This window comes from Brachycentrus maculatus, unplaced genomic scaffold, assembly GCF_059751285.1.
Source record: "Brachycentrus maculatus isolate JH-2025_06_01 unplaced genomic scaffold, ASM5975128v1 h1tg000199l, whole genome shotgun sequence".
NCBI lineage: Eukaryota > Metazoa > Arthropoda > Insecta > Trichoptera > Brachycentridae > Brachycentrus > Brachycentrus maculatus.
In genome coordinates, this window is record NW_028280950.1 from 2,214,813 (window position 1) to 2,237,535 (window position 22,723).

At 32.7% G+C, this 22,723-nt stretch overlaps 2 protein-coding genes and 1 long non-coding RNA gene across 4 annotated transcripts; 1 reads left to right on the forward strand and 2 right to left on the reverse strand.

The window, feature by feature from the left end:
- Positions 1-491: 491 nt before the first annotated feature.
- Positions 492-9,254, reverse strand: LOC148307426 (uncharacterized). Its single transcript, XM_088263521.1, has 2 exons — positions 9,163-9,254; positions 492-8,981 (listed from the first exon to the last, which is right to left on the reverse strand). Exon 2 carries the CDS (start codon positions 8,880-8,882, stop codon positions 768-770), a length of 8,115 nt encoding a protein of 2,704 aa, XP_088119647.1. The 5' UTR covers positions 8,883-8,981; positions 9,163-9,254; the 3' UTR covers positions 492-767.
- A 668-nt stretch (positions 9,255-9,922) lies between these two features.
- LOC148307427 (lipid scramblase CLPTM1L) lies at positions 9,923-22,312 on the forward strand. 2 transcript variants are annotated; one of them, XM_088263503.1, is made up of 9 exons: positions 9,923-10,064; positions 10,206-10,477; positions 10,643-10,832; positions 12,042-12,178; positions 12,915-13,200; positions 13,383-13,571; positions 14,057-14,265; positions 16,608-16,859; positions 21,986-22,312. In XM_088263503.1, exons 2-9 carry the CDS (start codon positions 10,224-10,226, stop codon positions 22,065-22,067), a joined length of 1,599 nt encoding a protein of 532 aa, XP_088119629.1. In that variant the 5' UTR covers positions 9,923-10,064; positions 10,206-10,223; the 3' UTR covers positions 22,068-22,312. The 2 variants fall into 2 exon arrangements, with proteins under 2 accessions (XP_088119629.1, XP_088119630.1); XM_088263504.1 differs by having other exon boundaries at positions 9,979-10,073.
- Positions 19,636-20,048, reverse strand: LOC148307428 (uncharacterized). The gene is made up of 2 exons (XR_015837858.1): positions 19,911-20,048; positions 19,636-19,822 (listed from the first exon to the last, which is right to left on the reverse strand). It is a non-coding gene; the product is annotated as an uncharacterized LOC148307428 (long non-coding RNA).
- Positions 22,313-22,723: the final 411 nt, after the last annotated feature.

Genomic DNA, 22,723 nt, shown 5'->3' on the forward strand with positions numbered 1-22,723 from the left:
GTAACTTTAACAATAATTATGTAATAATAAAATGTAAAACATTTACAAAAAGCAGTATTTTATACTGGTAACAAATTTATTTAAAAATAATAACTTAAATAGTAACTTATTAAAAAAATTCATTCAACACAGAATAACATTTATGTAGAAATATAATATGTATAAAGAAAAACATTTTAACTATAAATATTTTAGAAAGGGTAAACTCTGCATATCTATAGATATGATAAATAGAAAGCTAAGTAACCCTACTTATCTTATATACGTTCTTTAGAAACATATCAGTATTGCAATTATAATGATCTAAAAATATTATTTTCATGTTCTGAATGAAGCAAAAGACATCAGCATTCTTTGAAAAAACCATCAAAAGTGGGCAGTGGAATTCAAACCTTAAGTGACTAGAAATGGTTTAAATCTATAAAAAAATATTTTACTTAGGAATCTGTGTATCTGATAAATACATATTGCTTTATTGCTATATATTTTTTTCATCTTTTAAACACTTAAATAATTTATTTTCATTTATGTAGGGAATGTTACTTTGGAATAGGTGGGAGTAATTAAGCCTAAATTTGCACCAACCCTTATTTCAATAATTGCTTTTAAATCAAGGAAAGCGGACAATGCACACAGGATGGTAAACAACTAAATATCAACACCCTTGCTGCTGCACGGCCATCTGTCCACCGTTTATGCGATACACTTTACACTTTGGATAAATTTATCACTTCTCAAGATGGTCCATCACCATTTATTATTTAGTGTTATAAAACGTATTGGTCTAAAACTTGACTAGTGCGTATTTTGAGAAGTTGATATTTAGAACCAACATCTTTCTTCTTTTGGAATGATTTACTATCATCAGCCGACATCGAGTTTTTATTCAACAACGATTGGTCTACGTACGCTGCCCTCCAATTTTTAGATTTGATCATTTTTTCAATGTATATATTCCTTTGCAATGTTACCCACGGCTGCCACTTGTTCCCGGTCAAGTCGGGAGTGTGCGAGCGCTTTATCGGTGCACTCATGTAGTGAGACCCCGTTTCATTTTTCTTAATAATCATCTTTGGTATAATGGGGTTGGGGTTGAAAAATTTTTTAAATTTCTTCTTGGATCGATAAATATTAGTCTCATCGATCTGTTTCAGGGCATCTTCAAAATTTTTCTTAGGTTTACTTTTTGGTAACTTATTTATTTTATATGTAGAATGTTGCTGTACAGTTACTGTGTTACTCTTAGATCGTTGTTTACTCCGCGAACTCTTCTTGTTACCTGACAACGACATTAGTATGCTTTCAGGAAGTGGTAACTTACATTTTAAGTTATGTTGATAGGCATCATCAGGTGGAATATATTTTTTGGCTGCTTTGGTTATTAACTTCCCTTCAGAGAAGTGATTAACTTTACTGCCCAAAATATCCTCACTGAAGTTAGCAACAAATTTCTCGGTCAACTTTTCATCAATAATATTTTCTTCACGCTTATTTTTTTTACTCAACCTATAATTTCGCTCAGAGTCTTGAATATAACAAGAATTTCTCCTCTTATTATTTGTACTAGTCGTGGGATGGTCTCTTTCCTTAGTGCAGCAATCTACATCTGACTTAATATCAGTGGATGTTTTGACAGGTAACCGTGATACGATAGATGATTCTCCATATTTTTTATTTGCAATTGGTGCAAAATCTCGAGCATAGGATTTTTTATCACAATCCGATGATACTTTTACCAAATTGTTAAAATTTTCTTCAGATATGCCATTTTTTTTAGAAACATGGTATTTTTTAACAGTATTTTTATGTAATTTCAATTCATATTTTCTTTTAAGAATAAATTCTTCATTATCATCTGAAAATTCTTTCTCCTTGGTTTTTACATCCTGAACTGCTGATATTTCTATATCATCGAGTAACAAATTGTCTTGAGCAGATTTTTTAACAGGCGGATTCAAATCACATATTAAATCATCTTTTTTATATTTCATACAAGAAGTTGTTTGTATTTTTGCAGCTTCTTCAAATATTTTATCAGGGAAATATTCTATATCTTCACCAGACATTTCACAAGGCACTGATGGCAACGCTTCAATAACTTCAATTGTGTCACAATTCTTCAAAACATCATTGCTGTTGGACTCCTTACTTACATCTTGTATATCGTGTGTGGAATAAGGCACAGAATCATTGTCTTCATTATCTGAAGAGTGTGGTCCCCAAGTAGTTCCTGGAGAAACAGTTTCAACTTCATCTTCACACTGGAATATGGTATCTTCCGATACCACTGTCTCTACACAAGCAATATCTTCTATCCAGCACCCTCCTAATTCTACGGTATTTCCTTCTATCTTGAACTCTTCTGATATATTGTTTGTATTGTCAAGGGCATCTCTACTATTTTCCATTGTACATTCATCGTAGTTACTCGGAATAGAGATATTTAACAAATTGTCAACATCAATGTCATCAGTCTTTGAAATTTCTATTAAATCTTCGCAATGGGAAGTTATAGGTGATTGCAATTCATAAACTATGATATTTCCATTCGTCTCAAACTCTCCTAAAACTTCATCTTCCGGTTGTATCTCAAGTTCAACTGACTCCACCTCTAAAATGTTTTCAACATCACATAGACTCTCATCTTTGCAAGTCTCTAAAAATGATACTTCTATCATTGAATATGTATCATCTCTAGAGTCAATAGGTTCACTTTGTTCACAAGTAAGAGTTGTTTTTTCTTCGCGGGAAGGTTCTATTGTGTTGCGTTGAAATTTTTCACAATTATTATTTGTTTCACAATTGATATCATTCACAATAGTCGGTACATCTGAAAGAGATTGTGATCCGATAACATCATCGGAACAAATTAAATTAGCCTGATCAACTACATCACATATTTTCTCTCCATTTTCAATATTATCAAGCTCTACGGACTTCTCTAATAAGTTATGTTCATTTTTTGAAGATTCTGTGTAGGTTGAAGCTAAAAGTTTTGTTTCAATTTTGGTGATTTCGTTTGAATGAGTCTCATTATATATAAATTCATTATTTTCTGCTGTAATTTCACTATCAACATTAAAACTACAGCTCTCAATTCCTGTCACTTCTATTGGTACACATTCTAAACTGCTCATTTTGGAATTACCAATAATATTAAAAGGTGATGTATATTTTTCAACTGTTTCTAATTTATTAAAAACATCTTCCTTATGACACTTGTCTTCTTTGTCAATTTTAGGTATATTATATAACACCAAGTTCACACTTTCATTATCATCTTCATCACCAAATTTTGAAGGTGAATCGTGTTCAAAGCTTAATTTATCATCCAACTTTTCAATATTTATCTCTTCATTTTCATATATTTTTTCTTCTGAAACACATTGGGTGGTGACCTCATTTTCACTTACAGTAATGGCTGGTATTTGAGTTTTTATTTTATATGTTTCTTGATAACATTCTAAATTGTGGGTTGAGTTTGTACTGATTTCGGGATTGTTATTTGGTAAACTGGTTTCAACATCTGTAATCTTTTTAGAATTCTGGACAAAATCGACTGGTTTATTTTCATTTTTTATAATTTCAACTTTTTCAATCAATTCAGTTTTCATTTCAATGATTTCCATCGGAATGGGAAGGCAATCAATTGGTAAATTGGTTTTAATTTCATCGGAATGTTTTATAGTACAATTTGGCAAACTTTCATTTATGATGATTTCTCTCTCTAAGTTTCCATCATTTTTTGGAATGGATTTACTATGGTTTTTATCTTTTTCCTTTGGTGAAGTTTCATGTGTGATGATTTCAGATTTGTGAATTTCGTTTATTTTCTCCGAACTTTGAACGCTATCAATTGAAATTTCATTTATAACTGCACATATTTCAATTGTTTTAACTTCCTGTTCTCGGGAACATTTCACATTTTCATTTGATGAATGTTCATTTTCAATAATATTGTATTTTTCAACTGATGAATCAGCTAATGTATCAGCTTTATTTTTTCCATCAGAGCATTTTGGTTTATCATGATATGTCGCATTTGTTATTCTACTTTTGGGAATCAATAAACCAGATTTAAATTCATCCTGCCGCTCGGAATCCCTAAGATTATAAATATAACGATCACAAACTTCATATGGTGAATGCATTTTAACATCACTATTATCATTAACATCTTGCACTATTTCAATCGGTATAGATTCATTTGTAATGTTTGTAGGAATTTTAAATAATACACCTTTGATGTCTTCATTACTTTCCTGGGAACTTTGTGTTATAGCAATGGATGAACTTTCACTCGCGGCAACTTCAGAAATGAGTGATAAATCTGTTTCAGTGTTATCCTCGGAACATTGTATTTTACCAATTGAACTTTCCGATTCGGTGACTTCAGGAACTGGTAAATCGGTTATGATTTTGTTTTGATCTTGAGAACATTCTGTTTTATCAATTGATGAAATTCCATTTACAGTAGTATCAGAAACTGGTATATTTTTTATGCCATGATTTTCTTGGGAACTGAGAATTATACTAGCCGATAAAATTTCATTAGTGACTTCAGGAATTGATATATTTGCTACGACTTTATTACGATCATGGGAACATTGTGCTTTATCAGTTGATATATTGTCATCTATAATGGCTTCAGGAATATAAACTGGTAAAACTTTTACGATTTTATTGTGCTCTTGAGAACATTGTGTTATATCAGTGGATAAACTTCCATCGGTGACTTCAGAAAGTGATAAATTTGTCAAGACTTCATTACATTCCTGGGAACATTGTATTTTGTCTGGTGAATGACTGACATCTAGAGAGACTCCAGGAATATGAACTGATAAATCTGTTATGATTTCATTGCAATCTTGGGAACTGTGTGTTTTATCAATTGATGAAACTTTACACACAGTTACTTCAGGAATACAAACTGTTACGTCAGTTACGATTTCAGTATTTTCCTGGGAATTTTGCGTATTATTAATTAAATTATCATATTCGATGACTCGAGAAACTGATAAATCAGTTACGATTTTGTCGTGATCTTGAGAATCTTCTGTTTTATCAATAGGTAATATTTCATTTACTGTTTTTGGAGGAACTGGTGAATTCATCAGGATTACATCATGTTTCTGGGATATTTGTGTTTTGTAAATCGGTGAATGGTCGATTATGGTGACTTCAGGAATACAAACTGATAAATTTGTTACCATTTCATTATGTTCCTGAGAACTTTCAAGGGTATCAATTAAACTCTCATTTAAGGCGAGTTCAGAATTTTGAGTTGAAAAACCTTTTATATCATGTTCCTGGGTTATTTTTATTACAGATTTTTGTGAATTTTCAACAAGAGCAGTATCAGAAATTTGAGTTGATAAATGTGATTTATCATAGGATATATACTCAGATTCAAATGGTGCTTCATTTGTTAAATTAGTAGTAGCTATATTGATTGTACAATTAGCTAGTATGTTACTAATGCATCCTGTGTTTTTATTACCAATTGATATTTTGTTATCAACTGGATTTTGATCATTGTTAACATTTATTTTATTTTTATCCGAATTATAAACACAATATTGAGCTTTTTGTTCAATGGAAAAATCAACAGGTTCACATTTAGTATCAAAATAAACCAATTCATCCACATTTGCAGCTGTAGTAGCGGATGATTGTGAATATTGATCAAAATTAGTTAAGTCTGGTTTATTACAAGATGTAGGAATATCTATTTGAACAAAATCCTCAATTCTGCTTTTTCTTTGCTCATCTACTGGTGATAGGTCAAGTGCCTTTATTTCTTGGCATTTATTAAAAGATTCAGATTCTGGCACAAACCTTTGTAAATCTAAAACCACAGGACTCGATTGATTTATAATATGTCTTTCCTCTGACGGTTCATTATGGGATTTATGATCAGAATCACCAAGTTTAGGTAAAACTTTACCATGTCCCTTTCCAGATTGAATAACTTCCACATTTGTAAAGGCTTTATTTATGTGGACAGTTATCCCTTGCTCAATAACTTTCGAGTGCGTATTCAACTCTGAATTTGCACAATAACTATTATCATGTATAGTTTCTTTTGGAACGTCTTCTGAACACACCTTATTTACTGCATATTCTTTATGTTTAGTGATAATATTATTCATTCCACTTGCATGTTCCATATCACTTTTTTGATCTACAGTTTTTTTCTCATTATTAGAAAGTTTTGTGCACCTATCATTGTTTTTTGGTAAAAAGTCCATGCGTTGATTGGCGTTATACAGCACTGTTTCCCGTTTTTCATTTTCCAATGATGAAGCATTAACGCTTTCCATGGAAGTAAGCTGATTTGACATTCCGGGATGTTCTCTATAAGGTACAGCATTTTCAACAATACTCGGCCTTTGTATAATGTAACTGTGCATTGATGTGATGGGAGTTTTGCTAATATCTGTTGTAGACTTGCAATTATTATTACTTTTGAATCCATTATTAGTTTCATTTGAGTATGAACAACTCGGAGGAAGATTCTTACTCCCATGTTTGATGTTTGTCAATATTGTTGTCTTTTTATTTATATTTTCAGTTTCAACAATACGATTATTAAAACTGTGGGAGATGTCCATTTTCATTTCGGAAGATTGTCCGGGACTACAAGGTCTTATCTCAAAATTACACCCAACATCTTTATGTATAATGGACTGACTAATTTTTGATTCCACATCGACAAGTTCATTAGCTGATTCTTGTAAAACATTGATTGGCGGCTTTGTTACAGAAATTTTGCCATTGAATTTATCTTTATTAGTATTTATATCATAATGTAAATTATCACTTATAATTTGACGGTTTTGTTTTGAATAAATTCTTTTTAAACTCTCGGCGTGGTCGTAATCTTTGATATTATCAGGAAGCTTTGTAACCTTCTGAAGATGTTGGTATTTATGCAAATCATCAACGGGAATATTAACCTTATCCAGAACGTAAAGTTGTTCTGATTGCAATGTTGGACATTCGGGAGTAATTGTTTGTGTAAAAGTACTCAAATTTTCAGAATGCATACTAGATTCTATCGGAACTTTGGCGGTTTTGGAATCCTCAAATTCTTCATCCCATATTTGCAAAAATTGTCTCAAATCCATAGAGGCTTTAGCGCTAGATGCCTTAAGGGATGGTTTATCATTTCCCATTTCTGTATTAGAAGGGTAACTTGCCACATGATTCATGTGAATATTGGTAGATTCATGGTAAACGTTATGTTTACCATTTGTATTCTTGCCGAGTTGATATTCGGCGCTTTTCCCACTTGCATTAGAGCATTGACTCACGTAGCCACCGTCTTCTTGATACAGCTGGTGAGAGACGGTATGAGTACTGTCGAAGCTCGTACTGGATTCAGTTGGTGATATGATATTAGGAGAAAATTCAGTAGGTATTTTAGCGAGAGGATTATACGATGCATATCTCTGATTGCAATACAATTTATTTGCTGTATTACATTCACTTATCCATTCATTTTGCTCATCTGTTGATTTTGGATAAACCCCATTGGTAACCGAAGAATAGGAATGGTTCACATCCGGTGGTTTCATGGGATAAGTAGGGATATTAGATTTATTATAATTCTGATTCTGTAAACCGTCTGGAACGAGATGCGCTTCAGGATATGGTAAAGTTCTGTAGTGGTTAAAGTGGTCTATCCTAAATTTAGCAGGTTCGTGGTTAGGTCTAGAACTAGACGGGTACGGGTTAGTTCTGTCGCTGACATTCAGCCCGTAAATCTTTTGGCCACCATAAGGATCGATGGAATGGCCGTGGACATCGCTCAAGTGGTATGCGACATTATGTTGGGTTTTTCTGCTTGAAACTTTATTGCGAATATCGGGGTTAGGAGAGAAAGTATGAGAATCTACATATTTCTGAGGTACTTGATAGTATTTCAATTCGGAATGAATAACATTTCTTTTCCGATATTCATTACATTTTTGTATGGAAGTGTATCCCGAAGCGTACTGATTAGGATACTGATACTGGTAGTCATAGCGTGGGTGCGCGTATTTTTCCTTAGAGATCGGGTATGGCTCGTGACGGACATTGTTTACTCGAGAATAGCCGCCTACCGGATATTCGTTGGCAACTATGTACGGAGATGGCTCGGCTATTTTTTGGTAAATTTGGTTGTTTTTGACTATTTGTATTCCGGGGTTGTGATAATCCAAAGGATATCTCTGAAGCTCCGAAGCATAATTGTAGATATTAGGATACGGACTTATAGCGGCAGTGTGTACCTTGTTGGAGGGATATGTGTGCATGGCGTACTGCGCTGCGGGGGACCCCTGCACCTCCAACCTCTGCTGCAAGTCTCCATTTCTGTTGTACTGGGGCCGTAAAACATCTGCCGAGTGAGTATTCACCAAGACGGCGCTGTCGCAGTACTTTGCATCTTGAGAAATACTGGACTTTGGAGTCTCCGCTAAATTTCTAGAAGTCTGAGAAGATACAAAGTGTTCGGACCTGAGCTTGACCTCTGTCGGTGAGGGCACTATTATTCTGCTCATGTTCTCCTGGAAGGTGTGTCGGGGGGATATATTTCTGGTTGGATACACGCGCTCCGGACAGAACTGCACTTGAGGTTGGCGATAGTAGGGGTGGGCGCCTTCGCTGGATTGAGACCACCCGTGGGGAACGTAACCTTCGATCCTGTGGTATGAAGGAATCACCCCGGGACCAATTATGGCACATGGTCGAGACACATAATTATCTTTTTTAAAGACATTTTCGGATGGATACGAAGCGGCGGAAACATTTTGAGGTTCGGAAGACCCTTTGAACTTGGTGTCCTCCGACGTTATCTGATTTACCGTATGATGTCTCGAAGTTGAGCCTTCCTCCATTGCTGACTGTATTTATTATGACAGATTTCCATTGTTTTAGACTCGCATTCCAAGTTATATCCTTGGAATGATGTGCCCAGAAATAAAATAATTTATACTCTGAAAAAAATGAGGAAAATAGTTACTAAAACTACTCATGGTTTATACTCGAGTATTTAATCTGCACATTCAAGCTAAAGTTTAATGCTTTTTGAGAGGACAATTAGCTATATTTTCAGCATAACAATGCAATTTAATATGTTATACATTTTAGAATTAGTTATAAAACGAGGATAATTACCTATTACAAAATAAACTCAGTGTCAAAAATCAAAACAACACTACGATTTGACAACTCGGATGGAATGTTGGTTCGTTAACTAAGTAATTATCAGTGGTTGCGTTTACTACGAGAGGCTACCTGATATCTGTCTATATTCAAGAACCATAAACAAATACATACAATTTTCACTCTTAGAATAATGACATTAAAGCCTAATTTCACGTGAGTATTTTAACAAGTCATAACGAAAAAAGATAAGGGAAAAATATAAATAATGAAAATAAGTACCTGCTCCTACTATAAATTATCCGCCGATGCTTGTTTCGTCTATTTAGAAATTACTTTATGTTGTGTATGCATATTTTTATCGATAATTATTTACTTGATACCTATGGTTTGGTTTGACTTTGTGAGGAATGAAGAGATAAGTCACAACTGTCGTCAAGAAAAGGCGATTCAGTTGGCTTGGCCATGTACTCCACATGCCTCCTGAGAGCCTTAAGCAAGCTTGCCTCTTTTACAAGGCATCAGGTTTGCGCCGCCCAGGACGACCACTGCTGTCAATTCGTCGGCAGTTCTCGACTGACTGACTTGGGAGGATGCAAGGGAGCTGGCAGACGACAGAAAAGCCTGTACACCGTTTGTGGACTCCATATGCTCTACCAAGGGAGCGGATATGATTTAATTATAATGTTTTGTTGAGATTAAGAATTCCACACCCTTCAAATCTTACCATAATATGCCTGTCTCGTAATTTGAAGTTTGAAGTTTGAAGTCTATGGTTTCCGCTTTTCGCCATTTCCGCCGTGTTTTGTCGCCTGGTCGCCGACGTTTACTAACAGTATTATTTTTTGTATTTTTATTTTATCGTTTTATTAAGTATTGAAGTCAAAGAACAGCGGAGCTTTGACCATGTTAAGGCTAGTAAAGTTTGTAAATTTTGATTTATGGACACATTTTAAATTTATATTCCGATTTAATATATTACACACTCCAATTGTTTTGCAGTCTTCGATACGATAATTATTTGCATAAATGTATGTTTTTTTTTTATATTGTAGGTTATTTAACTGTTTAAAATGAAGTACATATCCCTTAATGTAATATTCACCGTGATATTTCTGGGATACACGTTGCATATAGTGAAAAACTTTGCTGACATTTTCATTCCACCTGTATGCAAAAATGGCGAAAAATGCTTTACCTCTCATCTTATTAGCCACCCTAAACAAGATCTGTATGTTTATGCATCTGTTCGGAAGAATCCCAGTAATAGTGATTTGAAGAAAATTCTCACCTTACGAAATTTTGACTATCACACCTCATCTCAAAGGTATGTATTGTAAACAATATTTTTACATGTTTAGAATTTTAATTTGTAATTGTTTTTCTTATAAAACATGATTTTTGCCATCATTTTCTCAAAGCAGGCTCTGCTTATTTTGTTCTAAATCTTAACTTCTTGTTTTAATTGAACTTTATGTTGTTATCTTAACAGAAATTTAGAGTTACAAATACCCAGAAAAACTCGAAACAATGGAACTTTATATTTGCACGTGGCATTGGCAGACTCGAGGGAAAGAGAATGGAGTTGGGAAGAGCTGAATTCACAGGCGTCTATAGAGAGAATACCCCTCGTTGCATATGCACTTCCTCAAGCCGCCACATTCAACTTGCTAAAATCCGAGGTAATCATATATGTAGTAAACATAGAACCGTTCGGCAGGCACCTTGTGAACAACATTTGTAAAACTTCCTGATTTATCCATTTTTAAGAATTTGGTGCACCTTATTGTAGTATGTCGCTACAGCCCGGCTTCCATACTGGAGGTCCCGGGTTCGATTCCCAGGGAGGGTCAAATAAATATAAGTAATTTTTCATTCGAACCCAGAACCTCCAGAACGGTAGCCGAGCGTACTGACCATTACACTACGGAGGCGGACTTAGTTTAGACTTAGTTTGGTGTAATTGTCTTAACTTGATCACTGCTTATTTAAAAAAAAAAAAATTTCAGTGACATTTGAAATTAAAAGGCGATGCTTATTCATCATAATTTGAATAATCAGTTCTGAAATATTTAAATTTGAACTCAAGGTGCCCCCCAAATTACACTTATATGTGATAATGGTTAGCCAACACATTCGTACCACGGCTCTGACTTGTATCTGGCCCGGGTCAACCATTGTCCTTGTGCAAATGACCCATGATCATCAAGTAGATAGTGACATTCTTCTTTTAAAATTTTATTTTTTAACAAATAACATGAAAAATGTGGAACAAGTAATATGCTCTTATTTTTTGGCTGTGTTCACAAAAATTTGAACAGTATTTTCAAAAAAATCCACCTTTGAATAAGATTTTTATATTTATCACTAGAACATGTCATTTTGAATAAGTTTACACCTTGAAATACCACCAGCTAAAAAAAAATTGTAGTTTTTAAGAAAAAAATGCATGTTTTTAGATGAAACACAAAAATCCAATAAACATGTCTTGAAAAACATTTGGCCAAAAAAATAAAGACTGCTTTAAATTGCCTAATTGAAATAGAAATCTGAAATTGAAGAATCTGCCCGAATTTGATGACTGGACATTTCATTCTATAGTTCGGCAGTGTAATGGCAAACGGGTAAATCTGTCAAATTTTTCATTTTCTAAGTTTGTTCCACAAAATGTCTAAAATAGTGTATTCCATAATCTAGCAAAAGGATATAGCTGTAGTTGCAATACTTATTTAGTTTTATTAAGATATGTACATATGCCATCCGAACAAAATATTCAATTTCACAAGTTTGTTTTTGCTCTCCTGTAAAATTTGGTCTGAGACAGATATACCCCTTTGCCTTTACACTACCAAGTTATAATCATTATTTTTAGATAACTAATGTTATTTCAGTCAAAAGATCATCAATCGAAGAATTTGGATGAAAAACCTGTTGCCCATCTAAAAGGTTTGGTTTCCTTTTCCATACTGGCAGACCCCATTGAATTCCCAGCTAAAGCGATACCAGGAGAACTCATCAACAGGATGAGGTATGTGCAACGTAATGTACTATTTTATTGCATCACAAAGTTTGCAGCCGAAGTTAATTTTTAACCTAAAATAACACGCAGACATTTAATTTCATCCACCTCGAGTTTAGATTTTTTGGTATTTTTTTGTTGTTCAATTTTTAACCCTTTGACTTGTGTTTTTTTTTTACTTGAAAAAAGGGAACATTTTTTTTTTTCAATTATATGATATTCCGATATGTTCAAAATAATACTGACATTGACGACATAATCTGCTACATATAGAGCGACCCTGCGAGAATACATTCAAATACCTCATAAAATAATATGGGAAAATCAGTTTGAGCTATTTCTTTGCCGGGGTGCCCGTACCAGGTATGGCCAAATCCGCAAACGCTTTTTTTTATTGTTGCCCATATGTGGTATGGGCAAAGGGTTAAGAAATGTTTGGAATACAAGACCCTCATAATCATCTAAGTTAGTTCTCAAAAGATTTTTAAAAAAAAAGGAATAACCCGCAAAGCGTCTATTTTAGATGCTTAACTGCAAGTAAGATAGTAAGGAAGGTAAATGTGAAAAATACATCACAAACATCCAGACCAATTGAAAATAAATCTTTCTTGAATTCATTTTGCAATTGGCGGGAATCGAACCCGCTACGCCACACACTTTATTTGTTTACTAAATCATGTAATTTTAAAATGTTTTATTTTAGCCCTTTTCGTATTTTATTTACTCATTAATGATATTTTTTCAGATTGACAAATAATCATGAATACTTACCTATTTTGCAATACAACTTTTTAAAAAGTAGGATGGAAAATATGATTGAAATAAAGAAAAATTCTTCTGCCCTCAATGTTTCTTTAGATTATTCTCCTCTTTCAATTGGGAAAATGAAACTCTTAGTGCAGGTCGCGATGGCGTTCCACTCACTGAGTGCAATGGGATTTAATGAGAAGAACATTGATGACGTTAAGGGAATGTTTGCGGATACCAATCTGTATTTATTATGTGCAACAATTATTATTTCAAGTTTCCATGTAAGTTATATTTTCGTAATAATATTATATTTGATCAAAGTTCAAAATTAAAATTATAATAAAAAATTAAAAAACAAAGTATTGATGATAAAATGAAGTTATCACAGGTCATACTACTGTACTAACCATACTACTGTATGGTTTAAAAGTATCAATCAATAAAATAAGAGTTTTTTTTTCAGTTACTATTTGATTTCCTGGCATTCAAAAATGATATATCTTTCTGGAGAGCTAAGAAATCGATGGTAGGGTTATCAGTTCGGACCGTTCTGTGGAGGGCTTTTTCCCAAACTGTGGTTTTGTTATATCTTTTTGATGAAAACACATCCTTAATAATTCTCATTCCCACTGGAATCGCAACTTTAATAGAGGTATGTAAGTCTTTTGATTATATTCGACCCCAATTCTACGAGTAAATAAATATTTGTTTCTTTTACCTTAATTTAAAATTAGCGAACTTTCAATTCACTTTGGTGATTTATAATAACTAAAAAATAAATAAGATTACAAGTAAAATGTAAGTGTCAACTATTTAACATATTTTAATTTAAAGAAAATAAAACGAGATTGATGTGAATAATAAAAAAATACAGTAAGAGCAGCTAACGTAGAGGATATTCAGGTAAGTTCCAGCTTAATCCAGGTCAATTCACGCGTTTAATCATTACAAGTACTATGGTATACCAATACCAAAACTGCATAATACTAAGAGCGGAACAGTATTAACCAGGATCTGACTATGCGCAAATCTTAAAAGTAAAAAAAAACTGGAGAAGAGATATTGCTGTTGCGAACACCTTGTAGTTACATGTTATCATACACACATTTATTATTCAAATGAAATGTTTTATTACAGCTATGGAAAGTTAAAAAAATGTTACACATCACTTTTGACTGGGATGGGAGAAGACTCCCCCGGATCGTGTTCGCCTCGGACAGGACAAATAAAATGGAATTGCAGACCAGAGCTGTGGATGCTGAAGCAATGAGATATCTCACATACTTACTTTATCCCATATGTATCATCGGAGCTATTTATTCCCTTTTATACCAGCCCCATAAGAGGTATGTACTTTAAATTATTTTTCCATATTAAAATTTTCTACTTGATTTTTTTTCTTAACCATTAACTGCACTCAATGATGCATTTTCGCATACACCGGGTGTGGGAAACGATCAGAAAAAGATTAATTCCTCTTCACTTAACCACTTGATGTGTAGGTTTTTTTCTCACAAAAATAGAACTAAAAGCATCAGGTTATTTTATGTATTATTTAAAGATTTTATATAATTTAAATGTTGTCCAATTCACAAAAACAAAACGAGCAATGAATAATGTAAAAAAAAAACTGAACCTTATATAAATAAAAAAAAACAAGTCTAATAATAGTAACATATAATTTTAAAAAATTATACAATTTGGTCGTTTGGTGAAAATTTCCAAAAATTCCAATAAAAAGCATTAAGTGGCAACTGGCGAGCTTAGTTCAGTTGTTTATTTTATGTAATGCAAACAAGTGGAAGATCGCGGGCAGATATGATATGAAATATGCGCCATCTGCGAACACTGCTTGTTCAAAAGTAGTTAAAAGTCTACATTATTTTAGCGTAAATTTTCTTATCAGGCTTAGCCTTTAAAAAGAATAGACAGGGGTGACAAGCCAGGTATGATTACTTTAAACAGATTGATTCCGTTAACACATTGTTTACTCTTAAAAGCTTAAACTCTTTGTATATAACATTGTATAGACCGGAATTGGGTTTGTGGTTACTTGTGTTTAGTATACGACCCTAATTAGTTGGCTAATTAGGTTCAAGATTGATGAAAAAACTGCCCAACAACAATGTATTAATATTCATTTGAACCATTAATCATTGCAATATATTTTTTTATGAGCATTCATTTTAAATTGTTTCTTATGTTCAATGATTTTCGCCACGTTGGCAATAAGAGTTATAAAAATATAATAAAGAAATAAAATATGCCAGTTATTGCCATCCCTAAACATTTCCAAATATAACAATTGAAATTAAAAAATTTAATTATCATTTTTATTTGTATGGTAAAATTATATTTTTGCAACCATTATTACTGGAAATGCTGCTTATTTCAATTATTTACAAAAAACACACACAATATCAGAAAATCAGTCAAAACAATTGTGTTCACTCAACTAGCAGAATAGCAATTGGACAAAATCATTATTGCTAATGTAGGCAGTATGCAGAGGCATGCATTCTATATAGGCAGAAAAGTAGTGCCTACCCGGGATTACTCGCGTTCCATATAGAAACACAACCAGTGCCTACTATGCCTTATTCTTTCCCAACCCCACTGCCTACATGATTAATAATTCTGTGCACGCCACTGGCAGTATGTTCATGACATAAAGATGAGTTATTCTAAATTTAAATACTTGCGTAATATCAGATAATATTCACATATGAAATCAATCAACCAGTGGTTTCATTATCACCTGGTTTACCCTATATGTATCTTTGAATATAGAAAATATGAGCATATATTTTTACTGATTTAAAACAAACTCATAAAAACTCTTAGTAATCCTTATCTAATTAAATAATTGTTCTATCTATAATAATACCTTCTAAGTTGCGCTCTCGTACCAACCAAAATGACCTGCACAGTTTTATTTAAAATAACATCCTATAAATACATCAATTTATCTTTTATTATTACTTGGAAAAGATAAATAATAGCTTTTTTCTCTTGTATTTTTAATATTTTTTTGCAAATAATGAAATAAAATCCATTTGAAATACAGATGACCTTATAGCTTTGTTTTTTACTTGATAACGGCTTTAGGTACATTTAAATCAAAAATAATTTTATGGCTCTAGGTTAAAATGTTATCATTGTTGGTTGATAATGCAATCTACATATGATTTTATCTCTGTTTTTTTATGGGTAGGTACTTTTGTTTAAATATACATATCATTTATGAATTTATGTATACTGCCTCTGCTAGAGTTTTAGCTAAATTAGAAATTGTTTAAATAGCAAATAAGGTAAAAAGAATCTGAGGGAACTGACACACATTTTCCCTTCTTTTTGTATAGATTTAAATCTTGACAAAAGTACAATTTTAGTTTTTATTTGGTAAATTTTTCCAACCAATTTCAACAAATGCCTTTTCTTCTTCTATTTATTTATTAAAACCACTTTAAAATAATAGTACCAAATAAAAGTGGTAAAAAACATAGTTTTTTTCTACTTTTATAATGGACTTCGGCAGCCGATTTCAACATTCAACTATCAGAGAGATATCTTTTAGAATATTTTTGTAATTGTAATATATTATATTGTTAAATGCATTTTTTCGAATCATGAAACAATATAGGTACCTGCAGTTTATGTTATGAACATGGAAACATTTTTATTGCAGTTGGTATTCCTGGACACTCAACAGTATGGTGAATGGAGTTTACGCCTTTGGATTCTTGTTCATGCTTCCCCAGTTATTTATCAATTACAAGCTGAAGTCTGTAGCCGCTCTTCCCTGGAGGGCCTTCATGTACAAAGCCTTCAACACCTTCATCGACGACGTATTCGCTTTCATCATAACCATGCCGGTGGCTCACAGAGTTGCTTGCTTCAGGGACGACATAGTCTTCATCATTTATTTATACCAAAGATGGTAAGTTCTACACTTCGCGGTGTCGGAATGCACATGTTCCTTTTTTTGTTTTTCAACAACAACAAAAAGTACAGGAATATGGTAACAATACATAGAGCTTTAAAGGTCATATTTGTGTTTCATATTTTTAAGAAAAAGAACACTTGCATTTCGACACCCTCTCGTATTTAAATAAATAAAAATATTTCAAAAAAAGTTGACCTGAATACATTTTCTTTTTTTTTTAATACTGTACCCAGACATAATGATAATAATTATGGATTAAGTGTCAGGAGAATCCATTTTGTGAACTTTTAACTGAACATTTGATACTTAGTTGTTAAATTGATCAGGGGTTAACTTAACTAAAATCAACCCTTTGATGCACTTGCCTTTTGCCATTTTGATACCATTCCAATGGTTACATTTGAAACTGGGGATATTAATGTTCAAATATCAATAAATATAGAAGAAAATGTGAACTTTGTTGTTCCTTTGCATTTTATAATAATATTCAGTGGCCACAGTGTAACCGATGGGTGAAGAGTTTTTTATTTTTTTATTTTTTATATAGGAATACATTATTTAACACTTTAACAGATAAGTTGAAGCAACTATTATGAAAAGAAAAATTTTCAATCAACATATCGCTCACTCCTTTCAAGAACGTCATAAATCAAAAATCGTCAATTTTCAGTTGTGCATGTTTTCGGAATGCCCAGAAAATGTACTATATCCTAGCAAAAGAGGTATATTTTTAACTTAATGTTTACCCGCTACAGAGCAGAAAGTGTTGTTTTTGCATTTTGAAGAAAAGGTATTGTTTAATTATTTTTTTAAATATACTAAATATTTTTCAAATGGAGAAAAAACCTTCAGGTTTTACCTAAACAGATCTGTTCCACAGTAAAAAGTTCAATAAGTGGCTTGATATTTATTTTTAATACATTGTATTATATTTTTAAACTTTAAAAACGTTCTGCTGAAAAATCAAGTATTTTGATTTATGACGTTCTTGAAAGGAGTGAGCGATATGTATTGCGGGCTTTAATTGTAAAACTAATAACTCTTTCAAATATATCAGTTAAATGTACCTAATGGGTAACTATTACTTTTTCAGTTTTCCGATCGGGATGTCATAACAACTTCTTGTGAAGAAGTTGTTACTTTTTTTTTTATTTGTTTGTCGAAATAAGAGTATACCTTAGGCTTGGTAAAGAGATACCCACATAGATGTGGAGGAACTAATGATAGATCTTAAGGCCGGCCAATAAACAGATTGAGTTATTACAGCTGACTTGCTCATCCTAGACAAAATTGTGTAATCAGTAATGGAATCAATTTTACTGCAAATTTGTCATTTAAGCGTTTCTAGCTATTTCTATTTAAGTCTGTTTATTTTTATGTCATTGATTAAGTTTTGTATGACACTATATTTACTATACCTTAATGATTTTATTTAGATTAGATTACGAATTGGCACATGTATCACTGTTGGCTTACATTTTCAGAAATAATAATTATGATTACTTCGGTATTACAAATGTATATGAATCCCATTATCAGATTTAATAACTTTGTCATTATATAAAATCAAATATTTTATGGAACATTATCTTTTTTTATACACACTAAATTTTTTACTTCCTCAGCTATGTTTTTGCTGATGACCAGGAAATTAAAATTAAATTATTGTTGGCTTTAATCCAGAAATGGACTCATTATACTCCTATTATTTTTAATTTGCCTTGGCTCCACAGTGATTTAAAAACATTATATCAAAATAGTCCGATTATGTACCTCCAATGTACATTGAATAACTTTTTTATTATTGGCTGTATCCGGCCATGAGTTACCGGCTCAGTCTGGTCGAATGAAAAAGAAAGAAAACAGAAAGTACACATTTCAGACATGTATAATTTCCCAACACTTGTGAACCAATGAAAATATCAAAAATCTATGAGGCTACGATGCAATTGAAAACGCTAAGTGTCACTTAGCAATTTAAAATGCTAAGTGACAGCAACTGTCAAAAAACGTGCTGTCTGACATGATCAATGTTTAGTAATGCGTGTTTTCCAGTAACATTCAACATATGGCTGTTATAGTTTTATTAATAATTGTTGCATCTGTAACAGTTTTATTTATATAGAGTTTAGGAGTTTTGAGATTTTTGACAAATGAACACTTACATTTTTATTTATAATAATAATAATAATAAATTTGGATAACTTACATACAGTATCTACTCAATGAATTAGGGCCACCCAGAATTTCGCGCAATTTCTCAATTCAATCAGGAATAACTCAGAGAAAACATTGAATTAAACAACATTGAATTTTATTTACACATGAACACTTTATTACGCTTAAATAATGCATATATTTTCATATAAATATAGTTAGTATTTAGTATTTCCACCTTTGGCAGAAATAACTGCCTCAATTCTTTTTGGCATACTTAAAATGCACTGTTTTATCATGTTTTTTATTTCTTCGTCTTCTGACCAAATTTTTTGAATATTTTTTTTTAGACAGTCTTCTGTCGGATTTGGAAATGAGTATACCTTATTTTTTAACATGCTCCATACGTTTTCCATAGGATTAAGGTCCGGAGAATTTCCAGGTCAGGGGAGCAAAGGCAGATTTTTGTTAGACAAAAATTTTATTATTGATTTAGCCCGGTGGCAAGGTGCCCCATCCTGCATGAAGGTGTATGGACCTTCTGTTGGGTCGAGTGTATGGTAGAAGGGCAATAAAATTCGTTCGAGGACCTGCTTATGGGAATTTTGGTTCATTGTTCCTTCCACGAAAAACAACGGCCCAGGTAAATTGTTAATAATACATGACCATATCATTGTTGCAGGGGGGTGTTTGATAACTTTTACCACACATGCCTCATTGTAACGTTCCATTGGTGTTCTCCTGACGAATCGACGGCTCTCTGTCACGGCTTCTAACCGGCACTCATCACTAAAGATGACCTGAAAAATAATGAAAATTTAAGTTTAATTCAAATATATAAGTTTATTTACTAAAATGATATGTTGAAAATTAAATTTAAATAAATACCTTTTTCCAATCATCCACCGAGTAATTTCGATGTAGCCTGGCCCATTTTAATCGATCCGCTTTCATTCGTGGTGTCAATTTTGGTACTTTTACAGGGCGCCTGCATTTCAGATTTACTTCGCAAAGACGTCGCCTCAGTGTTGATACCGATATATTTAAACCCTCTTCTTCCAATTTTATTTTTAATGTTTTTGCTGATGCACTACGGTTTTCTAAGGCACTTTGAACGATTTTTCGATCAGTCCTCGGTGTTGTTTTTCTAATCCTACGACAGTTCTTTCGCCGATTGCTGGTGGCGGGTGACTGATTTTTTATTGATTTTGAAATTCTGTCCACTGTTTGACGAGAAACGTTTTCTTGTTTTGAAATTTCTCTATTAGATAGTATTCCTAATTTCAGTATCACTATAACACTAGACTTTTTTTCCTCAGAAATGTCTTTACTTTTTCCCATTTTGCCTTTTCAAAAAAAACACTTGTGTTTGCAAAAAAAATTTATACTTTATGAACTAAAATTAAAAATTAAGTTTTTTTCACAAGACACGATAACTATATAACCTCTCTGAACAAAACAACAACCAGAACTCAAGAAACTTCACTAATAAATGAGATAGGACTATTTTTTGAACTTTCAACTCTCAGTCTACCTGTGCTAATTAGGGACCTTTCTCAGAAAAAGGGTTTGAAATTTTGTAAAGGCTTAAAAAATCCAGGTATATTTTACATATTATTGAAGGTAATACACATGACATTAGATGTCAATAGAAAACTTAAAGTATTTATGTAAAATAAATATAATAATCCAAAAGATTTCAGAGTATTCAAAAAAATAATGGGTGGCCCTAATTCATTGAGTAGATACTGTAGCGCCATTTTCGTAAAAAAAAATACCTCAAGGGCGCTTCACTGCGAATGATTTGGGGAAAATATTATCGTGGAAATGATTTAGCAAACAAATGTGTTTTTAATCTTTTTCTAAAGATCATATCACTCTCACTATTTCTAATCATTGGTGAAGAGCATTCCACGCCGTCGGTCCTGCAACAGCAAAGGCACGCTCGCCAAATTTAGTGCGTTGGTTGCGAGCTGGTTAGATCACTTTGCCCATTGCAGATGTTGTAGCCGATCGAAGCGTGAGACGTCTATCAACCAATTCATCTGGAATACACAGCTCCTTAAGATACTCTGGAGCCATGTAGATTTCAAAAAAACACATGTGTATTCTAATGCAACACAGCGTCAAAATTTCAGACTTAAGGATTTGAGTAAAGAATATTAACATTTTTATTTTTAAAGATATTCTTTAATTTTTATATTTAACTTTAATTTTTATGTATAACTTATAATTTTAGTTTTGTTTTCTGTTTGTAAATTTATTTATTTTTCAATTGGTCATTTAGATCATTTTTATTATTACAATTCTAATAGATATTTTTACTATAACCTTTCCGGGAGTACAATTATTGATATCCAATTTTCTTTGGGGAGTGAGTTCTTATTACATGAAAAAATAAATTATCACAACCTCTATGTATTATGAAGATAGAAATTATGTAACACCATCTCTAGGTTTTATTTTATGACAAAATTACAAACAAATATCCACAGATGTCATTGCTGTACAAGTTACATCATACCAACTGACAGACGGACTTAGACATTCATTAATGTTGATATGTACTCCTTTGAGGAAAATTCGCACCGACGTTCATTTACATCCATACTCCCGGAAAGGTTAAACGGCTACTTCTACATCGCTACATAAGTGTTCTCAAGCTTTACAGGAAGACAAACAGTACTTTTTAATAGATTTATATTATCCACTGACACTTCGTGATGGAATTGCATTTTAATATATTATTAGATTAAAACCAATATTTTTAGCTTTTCCACTTTATTTTTATTTGACCAGCGACCGGGTTTCGTCGTTACCGACATCATCAGACTGGTCTGTCTAACCATTCTGATGATGTCGGTAACGACGAAACCCGGTCGCTGGTCAAATAAAAATCTAAAAATATTGGTGTTAATCTAATAATGTACAAACAGTACATTAATATGTTATTTCAATTTCAGGTTATACCCTGTGGACAGTAGCAGAATCGATGATGCAGTTAGCATCGAACAGACTGTGGACACTCGCGAAAAACAAGACTAACAATGGTTGAGTTTGTGGAAATAAAACATTCCAAGTTAGTTATTAAGCTAGCTATCTAATTATATATTATTTATCAAAATGTGAAGATCTGTGCGCACACCTATCATGACGTGATAAAAATGCAATAAGCATATTAATGAGTACTTAGATTATATTTTTATTTAATTTTATTACTTATTTATACAGTGATCAGTATTTGTTATGGATGTTTAAAAGAAATGAATACCCTGCAATATAAAGAAAAACTAAAATGGCAACCATCTCATTGCTTGTTTGTCCTATCTACCGTCGATGTCATTTTACAGGAATAATGTTGTTTAACCGGATCCACGCGGCTCGCATAACCGTATGTGTTTTAACAAGACGTGCCCCATACGCGGCTGACATAAGCGTTTGTGTTTTCACTTTGCTCCAAGTTTCGAACCTCAGTTCAACTTGGAGGGATTTTTTCATGGTGTGGAACTTTGGACAAAATAATACGTCAATCCTCGGCCTTATGACATCTGTTGAAATATCTGACTAATAATTTGTAACATCACAAGGATAAATAAAAGAACAGATCCCTGATTTTTCTTGCGGTCGGTAATTAGTCGGCACCATAATCATGCCCTATATCTGTCTCACTCTCGACGCTACGCATCGCTTTTGGGTAAGAG

What these genes read in the sequence shown, in the direction of transcription:
- LOC148307426 (XM_088263521.1), bottom strand. Translation starts at nt 8,882, where the DNA reads ATGGAGGAAGGCTCAACTTCGAGACATCATACGGTAAATCAGATAACG.
- LOC148307427 (XM_088263503.1), top strand. Translation starts at nt 10,224, where the DNA reads ATGAAGTACATATCCCTTAATGTAATATTCACCGTGATATTTCTGGGA. An exon ending in TTATACCAGCCCCATAAGAG is followed by an intron (nt 14,266 to 16,607) that starts GTATGTACTTTA and finishes TTTTTATTGCAG; the next exon opens with TTGGTATTCCTGGACACTCA. An exon ending in ATTTATTTATACCAAAGATG is followed by an intron (nt 16,860 to 21,985) that starts GTAAGTTCTACA and finishes TTTCAATTTCAG; the next exon opens with GTTATACCCTGTGGACAGTA.